This window comes from Hyperolius riggenbachi, chromosome 2, assembly GCF_040937935.1.
Source record: "Hyperolius riggenbachi isolate aHypRig1 chromosome 2, aHypRig1.pri, whole genome shotgun sequence".
Taxonomy (NCBI): Eukaryota; Metazoa; Chordata; class Amphibia; order Anura; family Hyperoliidae; genus Hyperolius; species Hyperolius riggenbachi.
The window spans coordinates 242,049,346-242,074,940 of record NC_090647.1 but is presented as its reverse complement, the minus strand read 5'-3'; the positions used below and the strand labels follow the sequence as shown (position 1 = coordinate 242,074,940).

At 42.8% G+C, this 25,595-nt stretch overlaps 1 protein-coding gene across 3 annotated transcripts in view; it reads right to left on the bottom strand.

Annotated features, from left to right (window-relative positions):
* Positions 1 to 1,491: 1,491 nt before the first annotated feature.
* The window catches only part of NXPE3 (neurexophilin and PC-esterase domain family member 3), a 41,681-nt gene continuing 17,577 nt past the window's right edge, over positions 1,492 to 25,595 (bottom strand). For 2 of the 3 annotated variants that reach the window (XM_068265318.1, XM_068265316.1), the window contains exons 2-6: positions 19,650 to 19,856; positions 11,376 to 12,130; positions 8,861 to 8,934; positions 6,181 to 6,378; positions 1,492 to 2,139 (exon numbers count right to left, since the gene is read on the bottom strand). In XM_068265318.1, coding sequence (XP_068121419.1) covers positions 1,595 to 2,139; positions 6,181 to 6,378; positions 8,861 to 8,934; positions 11,376 to 12,130; positions 19,650 to 19,742 — 1,665 coding nt within the window. In that variant the 5' untranslated portion in view covers positions 19,743 to 19,856 and the 3' untranslated portion in view covers positions 1,492 to 1,594. Of the gene's footprint in view, positions 2,140 to 6,180; positions 6,379 to 8,860; positions 8,935 to 11,375; positions 12,131 to 19,649; positions 19,857 to 20,304; positions 20,319 to 25,595 lie in introns of those variants that run through there. The other variant, XM_068265319.1, reaches the window with a different exon arrangement.

The window sequence follows — 25,595 nt, the reverse complement described above, 5'->3', positions numbered from 1 at the left end:
CACCCAAAGTGTGGAGGTATGAATTTGAAGAGATTGTGTATTGACATTTTTTTTTAATTCAGTGCTGAGGTGTGTGATGGTCAAGTCTAGGAGAACTCATGGAGAAGCATGTTTGGTCAGATGATAGATATGTAAGCCTCTGATTTGCTAATCATGATCGTGTGCTAAATAAAGCAGGATGTGATCACAGCAAATCAGAGCTTTGCAAATCTATCTGCTGATCGAACAACTATATTCTCCATGAGTTCTCCTAGACATGTCCATCACCAGGTATGCTCAAAAAAACGTATTTGGATGAAATCCGAATAGGTTTTATTTGGATTTCATCCTGCTAATTAAATCACCTGTACAGGTGGGCGAGGGGGGGTTAACCTTACCCATCAGACGTCTTCTTTGATCCGTCCCTCGGCGCCTCCCAGGAAGCGTTCCAAGCCGCAGTCACGTGATTACAAACACATCCTCCTTCCGGGTTGAAGGAAGAAGTGTTTGTAGTCATGTGACACACTTGGAACGCATCGTGGGAGGCGCGTGGGATGGATCAAATATGACGTCTGATGGGTAAGATAACCCCCCCCCCCCCTCTGGCCCACATGCACGGGTGTTTTAATTACCTGGATGAAATCCGAATAAAACCTATTTGGATTTAATTCAGTGATCATCACTGTCCATCACTACTAAGGTGAAATATTCACCTTTGCCTGTGTTCACTTCAAAATGCCACAGTAGTTTAATCTCCTGTATTTACATTTTTCCAGAGCCTAGCTGGGTGCTTTATTTGTAGGCTGGAAAATGCATTTCCCCAGCTTCAATAATTTATTCTTGATCAAAATCTTAAAAATGAAAACAAAATACTAAAATTGGCCAAATAACTTAAATTTAGAAAAGTGCTACGCAAATATAAGCATAAAAAACTCTCAGCACAAACCCAACACAGTTGGGAAAAAAATACCTTGGAAAGGAAAGCGTATAACACCACTGTGTAAAGTAGTTAAAGAGGCACTATGGTGAAAAATTGTAAAAGAAAAATATGTGCTAACATAGACAAATAAGAAGTACATTTTTTCCAGAGTAAAATGAGCCATAAATTACTTTTCTCCTATGTTTCCGTCACTTACAGTAGGTAGTAGAAATCTGACAGAAGTGACAGGTTTTGGACTAGTCCAACTCTTCATGGGGGGATTCTCAGGGATTTATTTATTTTCAAAAGCACTTAGTGAATGGCAGTTGCTCTTTCCAACTGCCAAAAAAACTGTGCAGCGAGCAGGGAAGCTGTCCAGCACAACTGTTTAAATCTTTTTTTATGGAATAACTTTACAAAGAATAATAGCCTTGCTGATAATCCCCTATGAAGAGATGGACTAGTCCGAAACCTGTCGCTTCTGTCAAATTTCTACTACCTACTGTAAGTGACAGCAACATAGGAGAAAAGTAATTTATGGCTCATTTTACTCTGGAAAAAAACATACTTCTTATTTTTTTATGTTTGCACATATATTAAATTTTACAATTTTTTGCCGTAGTGCCCCTCTAATAACTTCTGTCTCCTTAGCCAATTATTCAATGTAGGACAGTTTGCAAACATGTATGACTCCTGTCAGTTAGGGCAAACTGCCGACAAAAACTCATCTATCTGATTCTTTACAATAATGGTAGCCGGGTGTAAGGCATGTGGGAGATAATGGGCAAGTGACATCTCCCAGGCATCTACAATATGTATCTTAATACCTGCAAACATTGACCTCATAACAGTGTCAAGCTGTAATGAAAACCAGTCACTATTGAACAAGCTCACTTCAGGTCCAAGTTCCTGGACGTTGGCAGAGCGAATGATTATTGCAGTGTTTGGACTGCGGTCAAGCAAACGTAGTATGGCTGCTCTTATGTTCCTGAGACGTCTTATGTACAGTTCCACTGGAAAGGTGCTGAAGTGAGACCAGATAGTGATGGCTACCACAGTGTTGTGCCCTCCAACTATACCATCCAATTCATTTGCAATATAGCGCAGCTCATTACTTGAAACAGTAGAAAAGCGAATCGGTGGTCCATGGCAGCGGAATTTTACCATTATATTATGATCAACGTCAATTGATAAGAAAGGGCCAACATTCTTAGGGCTCCCCAGGTCAAAAGGTTTAAGTTCTGAAATACAAGAAAAAATATCTTAGGGTAGAAGTAGGCTTCAAGTGTATGTTTTGAGGTACAACTGTTATACCGTAGATCCCCAACAGACATGTGTAATGAAAGCTTGACCTGACTTTGTAGGGAGAGGTATATGGAGGCTGCCATATTTATTTCCTTTTAAACAATGCCAGTTGTCTAGCTGTCCTGCTGATCTTTCTGGCTGAAACAGTGTCTATATCACATACCCCCTTCAATTACCTTTTCCTAACTGCCTGCGCATTTCCCATTCCTATGTGCACCCGCAGGATTACTCGAGAGCCGCTCCCACCCTATGGAACTTTCTTCCACTGCCCATTAGACTCACCTCCTCCTTCAACACATAGAATCTGAAGCGAGTATAAAACTCGCTTCTTCTCTTATATTCAGGAGCATGTGTGCCCCTGCTAAACCGCCGCTATCGCGCCGCACAACGGGTGTCCCTTACCCCCCAAATCCCCTCCGTCCTCGCCGGGGATCTCTTCCGCATTGAGGCAGGGCTAACCGCTGCAGCCCTGCCTCACGCGCGTCTGTCAGCGCGTATCTCCGCCTCTCCCCCGCCCCTATCAGTCTTCATTCACTGAGAGGGGCGGGGGAGAGGCGGCGATGCGCCGCTGATAGACGGCGCTGTGAGGCAGGGCTGCAGCCGTTGGCCCTGCCTCTAGGAGCAGCAAAATCTAGGACCAAATTGGTCGTAGATTTGGCAGGGGGGGAATTGGGGGGTAAGGGACCCCCGTTGTGTGGCGGAATAGCGGCGGTTTAGCAGGGGCACACATGCTCCTGCTGAATATAAGAGAAGAAGCGAGTTTTTTACTCGCTTCAGTGTCTCTTTATGCAAGCCCTAAAAACCCACCTCTTCAAAATGGCCTACCCATCCCCTACCATGCAGTAACTCTCTCTGCTGAATACTTATTCCTCGGCTCTACCTAGTGTGTATCCGCCCCCCCCCCCCCCACACACACACACATACCTTAATTTGTAAGTCTTTGGCAGGGTCTCCCCTAGTGTATTCTACATAATCCTGTGCCCACATCATTGTGCTCCTTTTCTTTTACTACCTCATACTTGCATGATCTTGCCTTGTATAACCTTGTTACGTTATGTCTGCCATCCTTTGTACCATAGTATGTATTTATTGTCCATTGCTGTGTAATACATTGGTGCTGTATAAATACAATAATTATTATTAATAATAATAATACCTAAATCTCTATTCAGATCAATTTGTGGCATAAGTTCAGCAGGGCAGCCTGGCAATCAGCATCCTTTAAAAATAAATAAATAAATATGTCAGCCTCCAGATCCATTTCCCTGCAGTCACTTTAAAGGATAACTGTAGTGAGAGTGATATGGGGCCTTCCATATTTATTTCCTTTTACACAATACCAGTTGCCTGGCAGCCCTGCTGCTCTATTTAACAGCAGGAGTGTCTAAATAACACCAGAAGCAAGCATGCAGCTAATCTTGTCAGATCTGACAATGATGTCAGAAACACCTGATCTGCTGCATGCTTGTTCAGGGTCTATGGTAAATGTTTTACAGGCAGAGGATCAGCAGGACTGCCAGGCAACTGGTATTGCTTAAAGTGAACCTTAAGTCTAGTAAAAAAAAAATTAGTTTTACTCACCTGGGGCTTCCCTCAGCCCCCTGCAGCCGATCGGTGCCCTCGCCGTGTCTCTGCGATGCTTCAGTCCCCGGCGGCGACCACTTCCGGTTTCGGCGTCAGGACCCGGCAGGCATGGGAACGCGAGTGATTCTTCGCGTTCCCAGCCAAAATATCACCCTCTATGCTGCTATTGCGGCATGGCAACCACCATATCCCTTTCGCTACAGTTGTCCTTTAAGATTTCATTACATGCTAGTGCTCTATTCACTTTTTCTCCTACTTTTCTCATAGGAGGTCATTTTCATCTTCTGTATAAAATAACTTTTCAGCACTCTGCAATTGAAAAAGTACCAAAAAGTAGGTGAAAAAGTACTGCTAAAATTATTCAGAGTATTTTCTTGCTTTTTGGTGGCTTAAAGGGCATTTTATTGATGAGGATGTGAAATATCACCTATGAGAAAACGTAGGAGAAAAAGTGAATAGAATCAGGCCCATTGCAGTAACCGATTGAACCGATCAACTTAACCATGCCTTCAGGCTGACTACTTTATCACTCTTTCTTACTGATATAAACGATAATAAAAAAAAAACACTGTTTTTTTATTTGCAACAAACTCCATTTAAAAAGGCAGAAAATGCAAACCAGTGCTGCTGCTCAGTTTCTAAGCTGTGACAGGAATAAAAAGGATAGGTAGAGAGCACTGAGTCAAGATACAGATCACTGATAAGGGAGTAATACTACTAAACATCACAAAAAGGAGGGGAAAGTTTAGAGGAAACTAGAAGCTAGGGGGAAAAAAACACGGTTCTGCCTGAGCTGTGGCACACAGTACTTTTCACAGTGTAAACAGCAGAGTTACATCAGACTCACTTTTAAAGGGAACCCTAGGTGAGAGAGATATGGAGGCTGCCATATTTATTTCCTTTCAAACAGTGAACATTGCCTCCTGTTGATCCAATGCCTCTGATACTATGGCAGCCTCCATATGTCTCTCACCTTGGGTTCCTTTTAAACAATATGTCTAAGGAGGCGGGCCTGTGCATGCGCGGGTAATTGAACGGGGATAAAGAGAGAGCAGTGCGGGGGGTGTGAAGGTTGCAGGGGGGCATGGCCACGGCCTAGCGCCGGTTTTTAAATGGGCCTTAGGCCTAATATGTTATAATTGCATCACAGATTGGTTTACTTATGTCATAGTGTAATTATTTATAAATGTAGGAATCTATATACAGGTAGCCCCTGGTTAACAAAGGAGATAGGGACTGTAGGTTCGTTCAAAGTCCAAACACTGTGCCATCTCTGTCCCCTGTACCTCCTCTGTGCCTCCAGTGTCCCCTTCTGTGTCACTTCTGTTCCCTTGTGCTTTTAGTATCCACCTCTGTACCACTCCCAGTGTTGTCACCTCTGTCCTTCAGTGTACCATAGCAAAATGTCATTTTACCAGTTTCAAAACCATTTTTTAAGGCTTTCTATGCTAACTTAAAGAGAATCTGTATTGTAAAAATCGCTCAAAAGTAAACATACCAGTGCGTTAGGGGACATCTCCTATTACCCTCTGTCACAATTTCGCCGCTCCTCGCCGCATTAAAAGTGGTTAAAAACAGTTTTAAAAAGTTTGTTTGTAAACAAACAAAATGGCCACCAAAACAGGAAGTAGGTTGATGTACAGTATGTCTACACATAGAAAATACATCCATACATAAGCAGGCTGTATACAGCATTCCTTTTGAATCTCAAGAGATCATTTGTGTGTTTCTTTCCCCCATGCACTGAAGTTTCAGGCTGCTCTTTTCTTCCTGCAAACAGCTTTGCCCTTGTTTGTAATTCCTCAGTATGTGAAAGCCCAGCCAGCTCAGAGGACGATTTATCCAGCTGATTAGAGCAGCTTCTCTCTTCTCTCTTATCTAAATAACACACAGGCAGTATGCATAGAGGGGCCAGGAAGGGTGAGTTCATAGCAGAACCACAACACTGAAGAACTTGGCAGCCTTCCAGACACAGGCCGACAAGTCTGACAGGGGAAAGATACATTGATTTATTACAGAGACTGTCATAGTAGAAAGTGCTGCAGTTAGCCAGAACACATTAGAATAGCTTTTGGAACATGTAGGATGATTAAAAACAGGATGCAATTTTTGTTACGGAGTCTCTTTAAATGAGAGCATGTGTTGGCTCAGACTGAACAAGGCTCACACTGTCATAAACATTTTACATGCAACATTTTCTATCAGTTACACATTAAACATGTAGGCTACTGCAGCTTCCTTTCATAAAATGACATGTTTACCTTACTACAGCTCAAGGTAAAACTAACCAGACCGACATAAATCACAAACACACAAGATGTTAAAGTAAATAGAGTGCTCTTTGACATTTGATAACACTGCGGAAAGAATGAGAAAATGGACAAGGAAATTACCTGGAACAAAATCTGTTAGATATTCAAACCACTGCCTTATTGTAGAATCGCCAAACAAATGAACCACTTTTCCTTGTAAGCATTCCGTGATGTCAGAGGGCTTTTCAAACTGCCACACAATGGATTTCCCAGACACCCATTGATCTCTATAATAATAACCTGATGGAATAAACCTGGATCCTTGCAAAACATATTTATCTAAAAATCAGAGGAAAAGCAAAAAAAGAAGTGATCATTAGTACTATACACAAAATATCCTGCATTTCCCATGTTCCTAAATGCTGTTTTTTTTGTTGAGGTTTAAAAGTAAACAATAATATGTAGAAGCTGTAGACAATGAAGTAGTCCTCACCAGCAGGAAATAACCATTGTACCGTCCGCCAGTGCTCAGTAGGTACGCCAAGCCTGCTACGTGGTCACAACTTCAATAATGACACAGCACTCAAAAGGCGTAAGCAATATATGTGTATTCGGAGCAATAGAGTTACAGTCACAACGGTATTTGGGCGAGAGCCCTTCCTCAGTAATATGTAGACGCTAACTTCCCAACATGCTGAGCATGTGCTGTAGTCGCATATATAAAATACTGGAGTTAATTCTATGTCAAAGTGTAACTCCAGGCACATATCTTCACACACTACAGATGCAAACACACCATATACTCAACTACGACTGACCAAATTTTGGCTTAATTTTAAACTTAGCTGGTTTGGGATGTATGAAGTTAATTATTTCTGGTGTTCTTCCTGTTCGTTTAAAACTTTTTTTATTTATAGGCAACCCTTATAGCCAACAGAAATGTTAGCTGGGACAGAGAACCTGATCTCCAAAGGTTCCGACACGAAAGAACACTAGATGATATGAGTAATCAGTAAAACCTAAAATCTTAGTGAAACAGCAGTCGTGTGTACTCACCTGCTGTCAAAAATGTCTAATGAATCCAAGGTGTCCACATGATTACAATAGGGTAAACACTATTCTTATTATTATTTAGTATTTATATAGCGACAACATCTTCCGCAGCGCTGTACAAAGTATATATTGTATTGTCACTCACTGTCCCTCAGAGGAGCTCACAATCTAGTCCCTACCAGAGTCATATGTCCTATGTGTATGTATCGTGTTGTAGTCTAGGGCCAATTTTGGCGGAAGCCAATTAACTTATCTGTATGTTTTTGGGATGTGGGAGGAAACCGGAGTGCCCGGAGGAAACCCATGCAGACACGGGGAGAACATACAAACTCCTTGCAGAGGTTGACCTGGCTGGGATTTGAACCAGGGACCCAGCGCTGCAAGACGAAAGCGCTAACCACTACGCCACCGTGCTGCCCCACTAATTCACCAGCCTTGCAGCAAGTCCAATCCAGTCTGACCATGATGAAAGCTGAAAACTTTTGTTAATGGTTAGGAAATGCTTTTTAATAACTCTAGGCAAGGTCTGCAGTGTTACGTAGGTTTCTGAGCCAATGGGGCTTATTAACCTCCCTGGTGGTATGATTATTTCCAGAGTTTAGACCCTAAAAGCAGGGAAAAAAATCATACTGCAGTGAGATCTGAGATAGCCACTGCACAGACTCACATCCCTGGGATCCAGCGCTGCAATTCCCCCTCCGTCCTCCGGTTGGCGCTGTACCCTATAGTGAGATTGCTGTCTGTCATCATGACAACAAACGGCGATCTCACCCGAGGGATTGAGAGCCTCCGAGGACTGGAAGAAGAATGGCTGTCATGGCCGTGATCCCGGGGGTGGTGAGTTAGAAACACAACACTGCGTCTGCACACCTCCCGGCGGCTACCCCAAGACGGGCTTGTGATTACTGCTCCTGGCTTCTTTTATCCATATGGAGCCTGACTCAGGGTTACCGCCACGGAGGTTAAATCACGGATTAGTTAGTTATATTCCAAGTAGAGAAAAAGCGGTATTGCACATCCAGGTAAAACTTCATCAGCAGCTTAAAAGTCACAACAGCACATATTCCATCATCATGGAGAGAGGTACAGGCAGTGAGAGGTCTACAGCCATTTTGTGCCATCAAAAGTGTGGCGCATCTGTCCTGAATATGTGCTGTTGTGATTTTTAAGCTGCTGGAATAAAAGTGAAGTTTTACCTGGGTGTGCACTACTGCTTTTTCTCTACTTGCAATATTGCTACTTAGTTTTGGTGAGCTGCACCCTTTGGTAAGTGGCCCAGTCCTGTGCAGGGTTTGCTGTCTACTGTCTACATTGAATGCTGTACGGATCAGTTAGTTATGTCCTGAAAGCTCTTGGATACAAAGGTTTTTTTTTTTTTGTGAATCTATGTTTTTGCTATTGGTGCAAATACTACCTTATAAAGTTACTTTCAGCAGCAAGGAGTAACTTTGAAAATTATGGGCTAACTCGCTTGTACCCAATCCAAGTCCCTGTAGGGGCTACAGATCCCTGTGCTTTTCTTATCACAGGGGCCTTCCAGGTTCCTTCATAAGTCACCCACACCTCCCCTTCCCAGCCACAGTCTATCACCACATGCCCCCTATTGCAAACCCTCTCTGTGTCATGCACCATGTAGGACAGGTCACTATTGTTCAGATGCGGCTTCCGCACACTGGTCTTTTTTTCATATAGTGAAGATACACAAAGATTGCAGATGAAAAAGTGTACTATAAAAGAGAATGTAATGACCAAAAGCATATTGACATACCTTTTACTTTCCAAGGCTGTACAGTCACTGTGTCAGGGCCACTTGCAAGCACTGGAACTTTGATGTTTATACCACTTTGGAAAACAAATGGCAAATAACATTCAGAAAACAGTAAATATGCTTTAAAAAAAACTTAGAAAAGATTTAACAGAAAACACACACAGAGGAGGACTACTCATCAGTGACACTAGTCTGCTGGACCAGTTTAATACTGTTATGCAAGATACCGTTTTCTTAAACCACTGCATGCATCCTATTTATACCATAAAATAGTTTACAATGCTGTCACACAAGGCAGCAAAGCTATATGCGAAGCAAGAGGAGCTAGTACTTGCAGCAAGCTTAGGCCTCCCTCACTTTGGAGCTAATATCTGGTCTTATCCTATCCTACTATGGTGGAGAATACACCCTCATTCTTGCAAAACACTTTGCATCATGTGACATGCAGTGCTGAAATCAGTGAGTAACCATTCACATATTGGACTATGTTACATGAGCAACTGAATCACTAGGGACTAGTCACAGCAGCTAAAATGTATTCAGTTCTGGTCCCTGCTAATCATTCCTGCGACTAATGGCCCATACTCACGGGCTACAATTGTCGCCGCAACACGCGGCGCGCATGTGTTGCGGCGACAGGTCGCCCGTGAGTATGAGGCGCAACATGGGGGCGCACCCCGAACCGTCGCTCGACGCTGCTGTCGCTAGTCCGCGTTGGTATGCGGACTAGCGACAGCAACAAGCAGGGAATACCTTGAGCTTCCGGCAGGGTGAGGAACAACAGCGACAGCTTCCGCCGCATCAGTTGTATGCGTGGGCTAGCGACAGGCCAGAAATGTAGCCCGTGAGTATGGGCCATTAGTCTCAATGACTGTGCTTCCCATGTCATATGGTTTTACATGAGCTATACTACAGTACAGTGTGTGTACAATCTGTACAGCAAAGTCTGACATCCCAACTGCTGCTTTACCTTGAACTGTGTTACTAAGGAGCAATCCAGTGCTGCTCCATTAAAGGGAATCTGAAGTGAAAATAAACTTATGATATAATGATTTGTATGTGTAGTACTGCTAAGAAATAAAACATTATTAGCACAGATATGAGTCTCATATTGTTTCCAGTACAAGAAGAGTTAAGAAACTTCAGTTATCTATGCAAAGGAGCTTCGGCGAGCTCTGCGACTTTATGAAGTCGTGAACAGCACTGTCTTTTGAAGCTCTTATCTCAACTGTCTCATTGTTTCTGCTTTATGTTTTATCTGCAGAGAAAAGTTCAAAGGGTCATAGCCTGCTCTGTGAAATCATTTAAAATGCTGAATGTATTGTGGACACTGCAATTATTAGAGAATAATGCAATGTTATAAAAAAAACTATATACTGTACCTGAAAATAAAAATATGACACCATTTTCTTTGCTACTAATGTTCTATTAATTATCCGTATTACACAACCGATTCATTATATCATGAGGGTTTTTTTTTGGCTTCAGTGTCACTTCAAGTAAAACTGGGAGTGATGCAGTGACCATTAATTTCCAGTAGCGCATAAAACCACTGCACACACCCCTAATGCAAACAAGCCATAATTCTACATCAGTGCAGCATGTGACTTTTCCCCCCTCTCTCTTCCTTTCACTTCTACAGCTGTCTAAAGTGACTGTCCCAAAAAGCTCATAAAAAAGACAAACTATTGGTTAAAATGTCTATAATAAGCCTGATTTGTTTTTACAGAACTTCAACATAATATACAAAGTTTTACAGTGTACTTATGCCTAGGACTAGAAAATTAATGTGCCTTTACCTCCAATTGTCTTTAAACGCCAACATAATACATAATGAATTATTATTATTATTTCATATTTATATAGTGCCAACATCTTCCACATCACTGTACAGAGTATATTGCCTTCTCACAAACTGTCCCTCGGAGGGGCTCACAATCTAATCCCTACCATAATCATAGGTCTATGCATAAGTCTAGGGCCAAATTATGGGAAAGCCAATAAACTTATCTGTATAATTTTGGGATGTGAGAGGAAACCCACACAAACACGGGGAGAACATACAAATTCCGTGCAGATAGTGCCCTGGCTGGGATTCGAACAGGTTGGGATTAGAACCAGGGACCCAGCATTGCACAATGTCACCGTGCTGCCCCATTACAGAAAACCTAGAACCATTCCCATCTATCAATATACCTAAAATCTAATGGTGGTGACTGGAAGTGTTAGTTTTTTAAATTGTGGGAAGGAATCAACCAAAACAAGCACAGGAAGAAGACCTATAGGCACATCAATGTCCTGGGGAGATATACAACATACTTATAAGATCATGTGAAGCGTAGCAAGAGCACTAACCAATTCACCACCGTCTTAATTTCTATCATTTAGAGAACAACGTTAATCAGCTAGCACCAGCAGAAGGCAATTCAGTGACAGATCCATATTAGATACAAAAAGCAGTTCAGAATTGTAAAGTGTCCAGTAATAAACATATTTTGAGCTTTAATAAAAATACCTTTGAAAGAACATGCTTTCTCTAGAGGTCAGAAGATTTTTCAGGTAGCCACCTTTAGCATGGTTGACACGACTTGAGCAAGACAGCTTATCAGGCTTGTAACAAAACCAGGGCTCTCCAGTTTTCAGGTCGGTGTAGTTGCACACTGGCATTGTTCTGGGCAAGCAAACATTGCACATTTTGGTTTCAACGGTGGCACCAGATCTAAACATACTCTTAAAGTAAACTCTATCTGCTCTTTCCTTACGCAAGCGTTGAAGGACCTGGATAGCTTCACTCGGATGAACTAAGGTTACTGACACAGTCACCCTTCCCGGCCAGAATAAAGTGAAATATACACTATAGAACCCATTCTGATGATCAACCACCTCTCCTACTGCCCCAGCTTTCAGTAAAGGGGAGTGAATTTTTGCCTGCAAGTAGTCTCCTCCATATTGCTTTGGATGGCCTTCAATATCATGCATCCTCACCAGTACTTCCATGACATCCCCCACTTTGAACACTGACTGAGACTGTAAGATCACAAAGTGACTGTGCGCTGCATCGCTGCTCTTTAGAAAAACAACTCGGTCCTGTGGTGGGCCTGGCCATTCAAGGGCTTTAAGCAGGCGTTTCTGCTCCTCCTGCTCAGATCTGGACAAAATTTGATGTTCATAGTTGCAGTGTGACCTTTTGCTCTCTGGTGATTGAGATCGAGTTGTATCTCTTCTTATCTCTGTCCAGCCTGGTTCCAGACCTGTACTGCGATTTAGATGCTGTAAAATAAACAAAAATAAAAAATTATAATATATATATATATATATATATATATATATATATATATTTATTTATTTATTTGTCTTTTTTCTAAAATTAGGATAACAATATTTATGGCTTCAGAACTGTGAAATGTAGTGCCCATCCACAGATCTGCACATCAATAGAAATATGCATTTTAAGCACATTCTAAATATGTCTCATGCTTGTTTTTGATAATACCAAGAATTCATACAATCTATGTGCAATTTAGTAGTGGAAAAAAAAAGTTTTTTTGGAATTAGACTATATAAAGCACCTTAACACCACTTTACGACCAGCCAACGCCGATAGGCGGCGGCTGGTCGCACCTGTGTTTCCATGGAAAAAAGTTTCTTGTCAGTTCACGGTGGCGGGCTCCGTGAACAGCCTGCGAGACTCCGATCGCGGCTCGCAGGCTAAATGTAAACACCCGGGGACGTAATCCCCGGTGTTTACATTATACGGCGTTGCTGTCACAGTAGCACCGTAAAGGAGATCGGCGATTCCCGGCCTCTGATTGGCCAGGGATCACCACCATCTGATAGGCTGCAGCCTATCTGAGGCGGTAGAGGACGGATCGCTGTCCTGTACCGCCTATATTGCAAAGGGGAGGGAGGGAAGGAGAGGGAGGGGGGGGGAATAGCGCTGCGGAGTGGGGCTTTGAGGCTTCAATGTCTCTTTAAGTAAGAACGCCAACAATATATAGTGCTAAGGGTGGAAGTGCATGGAGGAATGATGTGGAGGCCTGGCTCTTTCAAAGTTCAAATGAGGATCACTAGCAATAGTCTGACAAAAGTATGACCAGGGGCGTTTCTAGGTTCCTGTGAGATCCGGGACACCGCTGGGCACCAAGAGGGAATGAGTGTGAGGCGCACATAGCGTGCCGCGTGGCTATGTCACATAAAGTGGGCGTGGTCAAAGGTGGGGCCAAATGTGCATGAACATAGCAGTGGCGTAACTTAGACATATTCAATAGGCAGCATTTCACATATATAAGCCCCTCACCTGGCTTCTGTCTTGTCTTCGGCTGGCTGGTATAGGTTAGACAGGTAGCTTCCCACAGTGTAGGTTAGATAGGTAGCTTCCCACAGCGTAGGTTAGATAGGTAGCTGTCCCCAGCGTAGGTTAGATAGGTAGCTGTCCCCAGCGTAGGTTAGATAGGGAGCTTCCCCCAGTATAGATTAGATGGATAGCTTCCCCCAGTATAGATTAGATGGATAGCTTCCCCCAGTATAGATTAGATGGATAGCTTCCCCCAGTATAGATTAGATAGATAGCTTCCCCCAGTATAGATTAGATAGGTAGCTTCTCCCACTGTAGATTATATAGGGAGCTTCCCCCAGTATAGATTAGATAGGTAGCTCCCCCCAGTATAGATTAGATAGGCAGCTTCCTCCAGTATAGATTAGATAGGCAGCTTCCCCCAGTATAGATTAGATAGGCAGCTTCCCCCAGTATAGGTTAGATAAGCAGCTTCCCCCAGTATAGGTTAGATAGGCAGCTTCCCCCAGTATAGGTTAGATAGGTAGCTTCTTCCAGTTTAGGTTAGATAGGTAGCTTCCCCCAGGGAGGCGGGAGTAAGGAGGCAGGGAGCTGGGCGTTGCGGCGTGCAGTTACAAACTCACCTCTGATCGCCGCAGACACAGCTTCCAGCTCCTTCCGACTTCCTCCTCCGGTGTCTGTCGCCTTGGTTTCAGCGCCCCCTGTGCATCATCACAGGGGGCGCTGTAACCAAGGCGACGGACGCGGGGAAGAGGAAGTTGGAAGGAGCTGGAGGCTGTGTCTGCGGCGATCGGAGGCGAGTTTGTAACTGTCCGCTTCCCCCCCCCCCCCCCCGCCGTTCCGCCCAGTGACCCCTCCTGCTACTGTATCTATCCGGGGCACCATGGCAACAGATTCCAGGCCGGTGCCCCGATCAAAGGCCCTAGCGACGCCACTGAGTATGACTATCATACAAATATAATAGGGCTACTGAAAACAGTGCCCACCTGCCACTTTCTACAAAGCAAATGTCATGCTTTAACACCACCAGAAGGAGCCAGCAAAGCAGTTCAATATTACAACAGTTCTAATTAGGGATGATGGTCAAACAAATACATTACTAATCCAGTTTATGCAACCATATAAGCTAATTTTATGCAAATGTTTGCAGCCTGAAAATGGACTAATCAAATACAATACAGTTTGGCAACTGACATCCATTTTCAAACTGCATGAATTTGCACGATATTAACACAAAAATTTGCATTAGCTCAGAAATACTTGCAAGTGACCATTCCTTATTGTAATGCCAAACATCTGTGTGACATTAATTTAAGGAATAGGTTAAAGAAAGTGAAAAAATACTGGAAAAATGTAAGTATAGTATGTACTTTAATTTTCTAGAATTTTTAACATTTAGGCCTCTTGCACACTACATGTGATTCCGATTTTTTTATACAATCCGATTTTTGTTTCCGATTAAAAACCATACCAGCATGCAGTACTATTTTTAAATCGGAATAAAAAAAAAAAAAAAATCGGATCGTATTAAAAAAAAAAAAAAATCGTAATCACATGTAGTGTGCAAGAGGCCTCAGAGATTCTTTTAATGTTCCTGTCACAGATACTGAGGAGGAAGTGCTCACAATGCCACAAACTTACAGGTCACTGGGGTCTCCATGGTGAATATTTGAGCCATTAAGGGTGTCCTGTAATGCTAGGAATACACGGAGCGATAGCTCCTTATCAATCGAGCCGCTAATGGCTTGAGTGATAATATCCGACAGGTCCGATGACCGCGTGGATCGATTCCCCGTTCGATACCCGTGGGCGGACAATAGCAGGGAATCGAGTGGAAGATAAGGAAGCGCCCGCGGGGACGAGCGGGAATCGATCCGGGTGGCCGCGGCGGGAGTCGATCCAGCGGCTAATCAAGCCGCCGGATCGGTCCGTGTATTCCCAGCATTAGGTATGGTACCTTTCAACCTATGGTCATTAGGTTAAAATGTAACTGCAACATACAGTCACGAGACAAAGTACAGTATAATCTCATTATAGTAAACTCCAAGGGACTGGGAAAAGTGGTTTACTATATCAGACATTGTCCTAGAACTAGCTCAGCATGCCCTGGTACATTATCTGCCTCAAAGGAAAACTCTGTCCTCCCACTGGAGGTACAGTATAAGCACTTGCACATCTGGTGGTCTACAAGGTTAAGCATGCCTTAGGGCTGCATAGCCAGGCTGGACAAATCGCTGGTACAGTATCCAGGGCCCATTAAAAATTGCAGCTGTCACTGAATAGGCAGCCACTCACTTCCAATACCTCAGTGGGCGGGATTTGCAGCACACTTCCTGCGAAGCTTTCTGCTCACATGAAGCCTCTCTTCAAAATGCAGCCAATCATGATAAGCCACTCGCATCTGTAATGCAAGTACCTCTGCAGGCGGCACTTAGCACTCTCCTTTCCACTCTCCATAGTTTGGCAGCCAGTAGGCCCACTCTGATCTGCACTACAACTGAAAGAAGCCTGTACTGCACTCCACACACACTACCAGGAGCGTCATCACTAACAAGGGAAAAGATACCTGGGAGTGCATACAGTCCGGTGGGAGGACTGTGAGGATACTGGTTTCGGTGATTGCAAAGTGGGAGTGGTAACGCTACATTCTCTTTTGCTTATATTCATATAATCACTAATTTTCCCCAGGCTGCTTATTTATACAGTATCCAGCACTGGTGCCATTCTTCTTGTCTTACAAATGTTATCAGGCATCAACTCACCTGCAACCAGCCTGAAGAGAGCAGCCAACCATGTGTTTCACATTGACATATGACGCATGCACCGACCACTGACATATGACGCATGCACCGCCGTTTACTATATCCAGAGTCAGCATCACGTAGGGGTCAAAAAACATGTTTACTATAGCAGAAGTTTTTTTTATATCCGGGTTTACTATAGCAGGTATTGCTCCCATAAAGACTTATAATGGAGATTGGTTGGGATCTGGAGACGTAGCTTACTACACCCAAATGTTTACTATATCAGAGTTTATTATAATGAGATTATACTGTATACCCTATTACCATTCTAATATTTTATGTATTGGGGCATGATAGAAAAAAAAAAGAAAATGTCTGGTCCTTGGCACGTTCTAAAATGTTTTTAATTCAACCTTTAATCATTATTTCTGAAAAATTAGGCCAAATTGAGAAGCCATGTGTAAAAACACCCAATGGTGCAATTGCTTGTAACACAAACTTTAGCATTACCCTTTGTATTTGACGTTACATCATTGTGGAGGAATTTTGGCCCACTCTTCTTTATGGTATTGCTTCAGTTCACTGGGGTTTATGGGCATTTGTTTGTGTCTTAATGTACACCACAGCATCTTCATTGAGTTGAGGTCTGGACTTTGAATAGAACATTGCAACACCTGGATTCCTATCTTTTTTAGTCTCTCCGTGAAGTGCATAGGATAATTGGCTTGTTGGGTGACCCAGTTTCAGCCAAGCTATAGCAGTGTCACAGATGACATCTAATATCAAGATGCACAGGTCTTGTGGCTGCAAAACAAGCCCTAATAATCACTCCTGGTCTTCCATACCTGAAAGTTGGAATGAGGTGCCAATATGCTGTTTGGTTTTCACCAAATGTGCACTGTTCTCATAGCCAAATATCTCCCTTTTGGCCTTATTTGTGCAAAAGACGTTGGCCCATCTACAATTAACTTTTTCTCCAGCGTTTTCTCCTACGTGATATTTTCACAGCTTGTCAATAAAAAGCATTTTAAACCGCCTGCAAGAGTATACTCAAAATAATTGTGATAGTACTTTTTCAATTGCAAAATGTTTAAAGAGAAAATGAAACATCTCCTAGAAGAAAAAAAACTTAGGAGAAAAAGTGAATTGTATCTTTGGTTGTGTTGCAGAATAATTTTGCATGTCAACTCACTTCCCATATAATTCTATGGGCCTGTGCACAGTACAGCATTATAATGGATCGCGTTATTCTACCTCGCTGCGTGCAGGCTTTGCATTTAAAGTGAACCTCTGGACTAAAAATCGAATCAGCAGCACTAAAAAGGCTTGGTGTTTCTTTAACAGTTTCACAGCATCAGAACTTTGTTTCTCTTATACAAGCCTCATTTTTAGCTGCACAGAAGAAAACTGCCCGGGCTTTTTTCCCCTGATGCTGTGCAAAGCATGATGGGATTTCTGATTTTGTTGTTCTCGGTCTGCTGTTTTGGTGCAATTTTTTTTTTTACATTTTGAATTTGACATTTGAAACCTAGCGTGTGCAGCTGGGAGGGGTAATCAAGACACAGGACAGTTGGAACTGTGTCTCCTGCTCCTTGTCACCTCCTTTCAACCAAAAAGATGGCTGCCCCCATGACAAAGATGGCAGCCCCCATGAATCACAAACATTTGCCTGTTCTTTTAAACCAGGGTGGGTAAGAGATTACCTATCTATTCTAATTAACATAACTAATGTAACTTGATGACCGTATGTTTGTTTAGGCTGAAGTTCCCCTTTAAGTTTATGTCCAGTCTCCATTGCAGTTCACAATGCTAACAGGTGCGGTATGCAACGCACCACTGTGAATACAGCATAAGGGCCGTTGTGTCATTAGTTTAGTGTTTTGTTCATTGCTGATGTTTTTTCTCTGTGGCATTGTGTAGTACATATTTGAACACTCCAAACCAATAAACTGCCAAAACTTCTGGTGTTATAAAGAGATTGTTACACTTGATGATATTCACGTAATTAAGTGCATTTGATTATCAACACCTGACAATAACAATAATGCTAATGTTTGTATGGCACCTTTCCCCTGTCAGATTCAAAGCTTTTGAGGGCTGCAGCCACTACAGGAGTGCTCTCACAATGCAGTGTTAGGGAGCCTTGCCCAAGTACTCCTTACTGAATAGGTACTGGCTTCAGTCAGGTTTCAAACTCTTGTCTCCTATGTCAGTGGTGGTGGCCTTAACCACTACACTTTCCAGACACTAATACTACTACTACTACTACTACTACTACTACTACTACTACTACTACTACTACTTACCCTCTTAATTACTATGAACATGGTAAGAGTGTATTTTTTTACATACTGCTTTAGCATTTTGACATAGTCTTTGTTAAATAAAGACATGGCATAATAGGACATATGTTGTTCATCTGAGATTGTATTTATCTAATTCTATTTTTTAGAACTGTCAAAAAGAGTGTACTTTGTTTTTCTCATGATTATAAATGGAGCTGACGGGAAGCAAGAAAGAGAAAATGTTATGTTCAATCTTGTGCGAGCAAAATCACACATGAATCACTATACTCTAATCGAAATTCACATTTAAAGGACACCTGAATTGAGTGGGAAATGGAGGCTGTCATATTTATTTCCTTTTAAACAATACCAGTTGCCTGGCAGTCCTACTGATCTATTTGGCTGCATTAGTATCTGGATCCAACGCCTGAAACAAGCATGTGGCTAATCCAGTCAAATTCCAGTCAGAGACATTTGATCTACTGCATGCTTGTTCATGGGCTATGGCCTCTTATGCTGGGAATACGCGGCTCGATTCTGAGCCATTTAAAGGGAATCCGAGCAGTGCAGAAACTATGGAAAGATGCATATCATTTTAAAGCTCTCTTTCTCCTCTTTCCAATGATATATAAACCGCCGCCCTATGCCTTTTAGTTTTCGCTATTTTCGCGATTGAAATTGCCGCGGCTGCGATTTCAATCGCGAAAATAGAGAAAACTAAAAAGGTGTAGGGCAACGATTTAGGTGTCGCCAGAAAGAGGAGAAAGAGAGCTTTAAAATGATATCCATCTTTCCATAGTTACTTGTATTACACAGGACGACACTTTCCCCAGTGTCAGCAGCTGCATTCAGCAGAATGGAGCTGCTGACTTTAGGAAAAAGTCGCCCTGTGTAATACAATGTAACTATGGGAAGATGGATATGGATTGGATTGGATAAGATGGATTGAAATCGCGGCTGCAGCAATTTCAATCGCAAAAATAGCGAAAACTAAAAGGCATAGGGCGGCGGTTTATATATCATTGGAAAGAGGAGAAAGAGAGCTTTAAAATGATATGCATCTTTCCATAGTTTCTGCACTGCTCGGAGTCCCTTTAAATGGCTCAATAATTTCCGACATGTCCGATCTCCCGCCCGATCGTTTCCGCGCTCGATTCTGCATGGAGGACAATGGGAAAAGATAAGAGAATCACCTGCAGAATCGAGCACGTAAAACAATCAGGCGCGGAATCGAGCGGCAAAAATCGAGTCCTGTATGCCCAGCATTAGTGGCAGGAAATCAGGACAGCCAGGCAACCGGTATTGTTTAAAAGTAAAAAAAAAGGGCAGCCTTTATTTCCCTCTCAGTTCAGGTGTATTTTAAAGCACTTTGTAATCCATCGTGTGGTCTGCTGAAATTTACATTCAAGGGCAACAAATAAAGCAGTTGCAGCCCACATTTTACATCCAGGTGATAAACCACTTACCTCTACCACATTGATGTTATTAAACAGCACAAAGACAGCTATCAGGAACAACAGAGCAAAGCATAGCTGGAACCTGTAGAAGGTACACCACATTTTCTATAAATCACTCCCACATCCATATTATTCTCCCAGATGATCATGGTCAGGCCTAGTCGTGGTGTATTACATCACTCATAGCTGCCTCTGTTAAGCCTGATTTTCTGTCACCTGAAAAAACAAAGTTGATTAACTTTGAGACACTTTCATTAACCTCCATTCACTCCATAACTAGATGAGTTTTGTGCTGTTAGTAGTAGAGGCAGGAATATGTAGTGTTAAAGGGATAGGTACTACTCCTTTGCAGTTTGACACTATTAAAAATTATCTCTCCATTGAGACTGCAACAAGCTACGAATATCAAAACATGTTTTTGGGGTTTTTTTTGCAACCATGGCAGCAGAACTTTCTGTACTCTCTTTCCAGTACTGTTGCTTTGACACAGTTCAGAAACTTGCAACAGGCGTAATTACCTGCGGACAGTGAGAACCTTTGTTTCTTTCCTGCTTCAGGCTTTTTATTAAAAGTATAGTGTGCAAAACAGCAGTCAGATTCAATACAGTATTTATAAGTTCTTCAAGCTGTTCATATTCAACAGCTGGACTAATCCAGAAACTACCTGCAAACTCTGACATGTGGATCTACTGTGTTCTGCTAGAAGCTCCATGGAAGCCCTATATGCAGATAAAAGCGAGAAATCAAGCTGAAAGGTTTGTGATTAATCATTTCAATATATGAAGTTAAACTGCATAAAATGTTGATGCTTCATAACTATTAAAGATAATCACAACAACTCACAAAAGCGGAATTCCCCTTCAATAGATACCTTTTTAGTGTGGCTCAGTAGTATACAATTTCAAGCTTTCATGGTAGCTCAGGTTGCTTCCTTAAGCATGAGGAAATGATTCCTGACAGACCCGAGCTCCCACTAAAGCTAGTATTCTACTATAATTTAACAACACATTTCCTTGTTCTATCTCATAAAAAAAAGAAAAAGTAAAGTGTGTGTCTGACAGTTCATCTTACCATCTTAAAGGGACCCTGAACAGTAGATAAAAATGAAAAATCGGTACCTACCTGGGGCTTCCTCCAACCCACCATAGGCCGCTAGGTCCCCCGGCGTCCTCCTGGCTCCTCTCCCAGTCCCGCTGGCGACTTCATTTCCGGGCGACATCCAGGCCGAGTGTCGCCCCAGCACTTCCTGCACAGCGACGCTCTGTGTCATCACACGGGCCGTTACTTGTCATCGCGGCGGCCAGCTTGACAGTCCTACTCATGCGCGGTTTAGTTAGAAAACCGCGCATGCGCAGGACTGTCAAGCTGGCCGCCGTGATGACACAGAGCGTCACCGTTCAGGAAATGCTGGGCCGACCGGAAAAGAGGTCACCAGTGGGCCCCGAGAGAGGAGCCAGGATGATGCCAAGGGACATGGCGGCTTATGGTGGGCTGGAGGAAGCCCCAGGAAAGTACCAATTTCATTTTTATCTATTGCTCAGGGTCCTGAAGTCCTCCCCCCCCCCCCCTCCCCAAAAAGGCTAAATACCTTAGTAGGGGGGGAAGCCTCTGGATGGTCAGCAGTGCTTATGTAGCTTAATACTGACCACACCTCTTTCCCTGAGAGGCATCTAATAAGGGACCTTTTACACTTAAAGTATACCCGAGCCGAAGCTCGGGTACACAATCAGATGCTTACTTTAAAGAGAACCGGAGGTGGGTTTTAAAAACCCTAAGTGCACACTGAGGCTGGGTCTGCATATAATGCCCAGCCTCTGTTGTTATATCGTTCTCCCCCAGACCCCCCGCGCTCTCTGCTTGCCTCCCTAAATCAATCGGCGTGCTAGCGACACGCAGCGTGTTGCTAGCAAGCAGTTTACATCCACAGTGTCACTCTCTGGCGCTCCCCCGCCTCCTCTATGTCACCGCTCCCCGCCTGCGTCCCTTCCCTCCAATCAGCGGTCAGGGAAGGGACGCAGGCGGGGAGCAGCGATATGGAGGAGGCGGTGGATCGGCGAGAGTGACAGTGGCCATGTAAACAGCCGGCTATTGACGCGCTGCGTGTCGCTAGCACGGCGATCTGATTTATGGGGGGGAAGCAAAGAGAGCGCGGGGGGGGGGGGGGTGTCTGGGAGAGAACGATATAGCAACAGAGGCTGGGCATTATATGCAGACCCAGCCTCTGTGTGCAATTAGGATTTTTAAAACCCACCTCGGGTTTTCTTTGAAGGGAGGCTAAACTGAGAAGGATAAGGATTTGTCTTTTTAAAATAATACCAGTTGCCTGACTCTCCTGCTGGTCCTGTGTCTCTAATACTTTTAGCCAGAGCCCCTCAGAAAGCATGCAGATCAGGTGCTCTGACTGAAGTCAGATTGCACTAGCTGCATGCTTGTTTCAGGCAGGGCTGTGGAGTCGGAGTCGTGGAGTTGGGGCAATTTTGGGTGCCTGGAGTCGGAGTCGGGAAAAAAGGCACCGACTCCGACTCCTAATGAATTTAAACTGTAATTAAAATAGAAAATATGATAAAATGTTCTATTTCTCAGATAATAGTCATCATAAATAATTTATACATAGAGTAATAGCTGTGCTTAGTCCACAAAAATGAAATAAACCAATCAAAATTAGTTACTTGTGCTGCTTCAATAAAGCAGTCCCTGTATTTTTAAAGTCCGATATACACATCTGATTGTGACTGTATATATGATGTGTACACAGGAATCTCTTATATACGAAATAACATCTATGCTGTAAGTATAAAGCCTGATGTGTAGCCGTGTCACTAATAGAGATGGTCAATGAGATGGAAATAATTCTGCGTTGATTCTGATTTATGCAAATGTACGCACTCTCTTTGCTCATGAAATCAAATAATTTGATATGTTAAAATTTGGTTTGGTGACTACGAATTAAATGGTACCTGAGAAGGATGAAAAGAAAAGTTTTATACATACCTGGGGCTTCCTCCAGCCGCCGTCAGGCTAATCAGTCCCTCGCTGTCCACCTCCACCACCTGGATCTTCTGCTATGAGTCCTGGTAATTCAGCCAGTCAGCGCAGTCCGGCCGCATGTCGCTTCCACAGCCAGGAGCGTTCTGCGCCTGCGCAATAGTGCTGCGCAGGTGTAGTACGCTCCCGGCGGCGGAGTGTGTGCATGCGCACTACGCCAGACTGGCTCAAGTACCTGGACTCATAGCAGAAGATCCAGGTGGCGGAGGAGGACAGCGAGGGACTGATTAGCCTGAAGGGGGCTGGAGGAAGCCCCAGGTATGTATAAAACTTTAATTTCATGTCTCAGGTGTACTTTGTTACACAGTAGTACTATACTCTACATATGCACTCTCCACAGAGCTGCAGCGAATCCACTGAGAATGTTGTGCACATTGAACACAGAGGTGTTGTCTATCACCCATAAACCTGGTTCAGATTGTGCATGAAGAATGTGTAATAGAGGAAGAATCTCCTTATTCTCCTGCAGAGTACCTGCACATCACCCTTACATGTACCCACAGTCACATTGCCTAGGGCCTGATAGATGTTCTTTGTTCCGGCCTGTATCTTTTACAAGTGCTCTTACCAAGGACTAGTTTTAGTTTATGACTAAAGGGAAGGCAGTCTCCATATCCTCACTTCAGTTGTCTTAAAATTCCTAAGCGTTGGCAGTTAAGAGACAAATTTCATGTTACATACTTTCAATCAACAAGATTGTAATATGCAAATTAGAGGAGTCGGAGTCAGTGGAATCCTAAACTGAGGAGTCGGTGGATTTTTGTACCGACTCCACAGCCCTGGTTTCAGGTGTGTGATTCAACCAGTACTGTAGCCAAAGAGATCAGCAGGATGCCAGGCAACTGGTATTGTTTAAAAAAAAAAAAAAATCCACATATCTCTGTTAAGGTTCCCTTTAAGAGAAGGAAGCCTCAGGATCCTATTGAGGCTTCCCTCGCTATTACGCAGTAGCACAGATACGCGGGCTCCGTGCTACTGCGCATGTAGGCTCGCATGGCCATTGCATGCACTTAAACCTGGAAGAGCAACTGAGCGTGCAACCCCCCCCCCCCCCCCACACACACACACATCGGGGCCGCGCTCAGCAACAGGGGTGCATGTTTCAACCAAGGGAAGCCTCATTAGGATCTTGAGGCTTCCCTCTCTAAATAGTAAGTAGGACATTTTGAACCTAAGTTTCGTGCTCAGGTTCACTTTAATGCGTTGGTACGCGTTAGTATGCATTTTTTTGTCCTCTATAGCAGTGCATTGTGAAAAAGCTTCCAGTTAAAAAGAGTATAGTGAGAACCGGGCCATAGGCAACCATGGACATTACTTTGAAAATCAGTTGTCTTTCAGTTATAACTGAGTGCAACTGATTAACCACTTTATCCACCACTACAGTATATCTACATCCTCTATAACGTCATCTAAGCCACGAGTCAGTAGATATATGTCTTGTAGCAGAAGCAGTGCTGTGCAGGATTGGGCTTGCTCCTGTGCACATTTATGGCACTATCTGATGCAGCACTAATTGGTGAACGGGAATATATGTTTCCTGAGCTAATGAGATTGATTTTTACCATTAAAAATACTTTTATTTTCTCAGTTCATAGTAAAAAATACACTCTGTAGCATTATTTCAGAATCAAATATCTTCACCATAAATTGTGACAGAAACACAATCTAAGTTTTGTGATAAGCGGTAAGAATAGCCAAACAAAATTTGTGTTTTTTATCTACAGTAGCACTTTTTATGTTTAAACTGGAATTGGTAAAACTGAGAAATAATTTTTTTTTTCTATTTTTTTCCCATTAAAATTAATAGCAAACAAAATTGTTTAAAGAAACAAAATGGCATACAATGAAAGCCTAGTTTGTCTTGGAAAAAAAAACAATATATATTTTATTTCTGTGTCATAAGTAGGGAAAAAGTTATTTCTGATTAAATAAGGACATAGCTAAACTGTCAAAACTGCTCTGGTCCATAAGTGGGAAACAAGGTCTGGATGTGAAGTGGTTAAAGAGAAAACCGTGACCAAGAATTGAACTTCATCCCAATCAGTAGCTGATACCCCCTTTCCCATGAGAAATCTATTACTTTTCACAAACAGATCATCAGGTGGCACTGTATGGCTGATATTGTGGTGAAACCCCTCCCACAGGAAACTATGAGGATCATGGTCCTGGCAGTTTCCTGTCTGTGAACCTTGTTGCCTTATGGGAAAAAGCTGTTTACAGCTGTTTCCAACTGCCAAAAAAAGCAAGCAGCAGCTACTTCCGGTGACATCACCTGCCAGCAGTAAAAAGTTACCATATGATAAATGTCAGAATGTAAATCATGGAGAGGAAAGCTTTTACAATGGGCAAACACTGACTAAATCATGTATACATAATTATTGTAAAAATTAAGCACTTTTTTATTATATTATTTTCACTGTAGTTCCTCTTTAAGTGTAAAAGGAGTGGGCCCTAAAGCTTAGTACACACTTTCAAGTATAACTGACCAATCACTGACCAATTTTACCACCTCCATGTAGTATGAGGGCCAGCAGATTTTGAATACTAAAGCTGGGTACACACAAGATAAAACGTCTTTGAAAAATGAAAGATCAAAGATAATCTGCAGATAATCTTTGTAAAAAGTTCACAAAATACCTCCAAAGATAGCAACAAAAGATATTTGTCTCTCAGTCTTTCAGATCCATCCCAGTGGATCTTATCTGCAGACGACTGTTCATTAAACAATGTGTGTATGAGATCTGCAGATACAGTGGTTTGCAAAAGTATTCGGCCACCTTGAAGTTTTCCACATTTTGTCACATTACTGCCACAAACATGAATCAAGTTTATTGGAATTCCACGCAAAAGACCAATACAAAGTGGTGTGCACGTGAGAAGTGGAATGAAAATCATACATGATTCCAAACA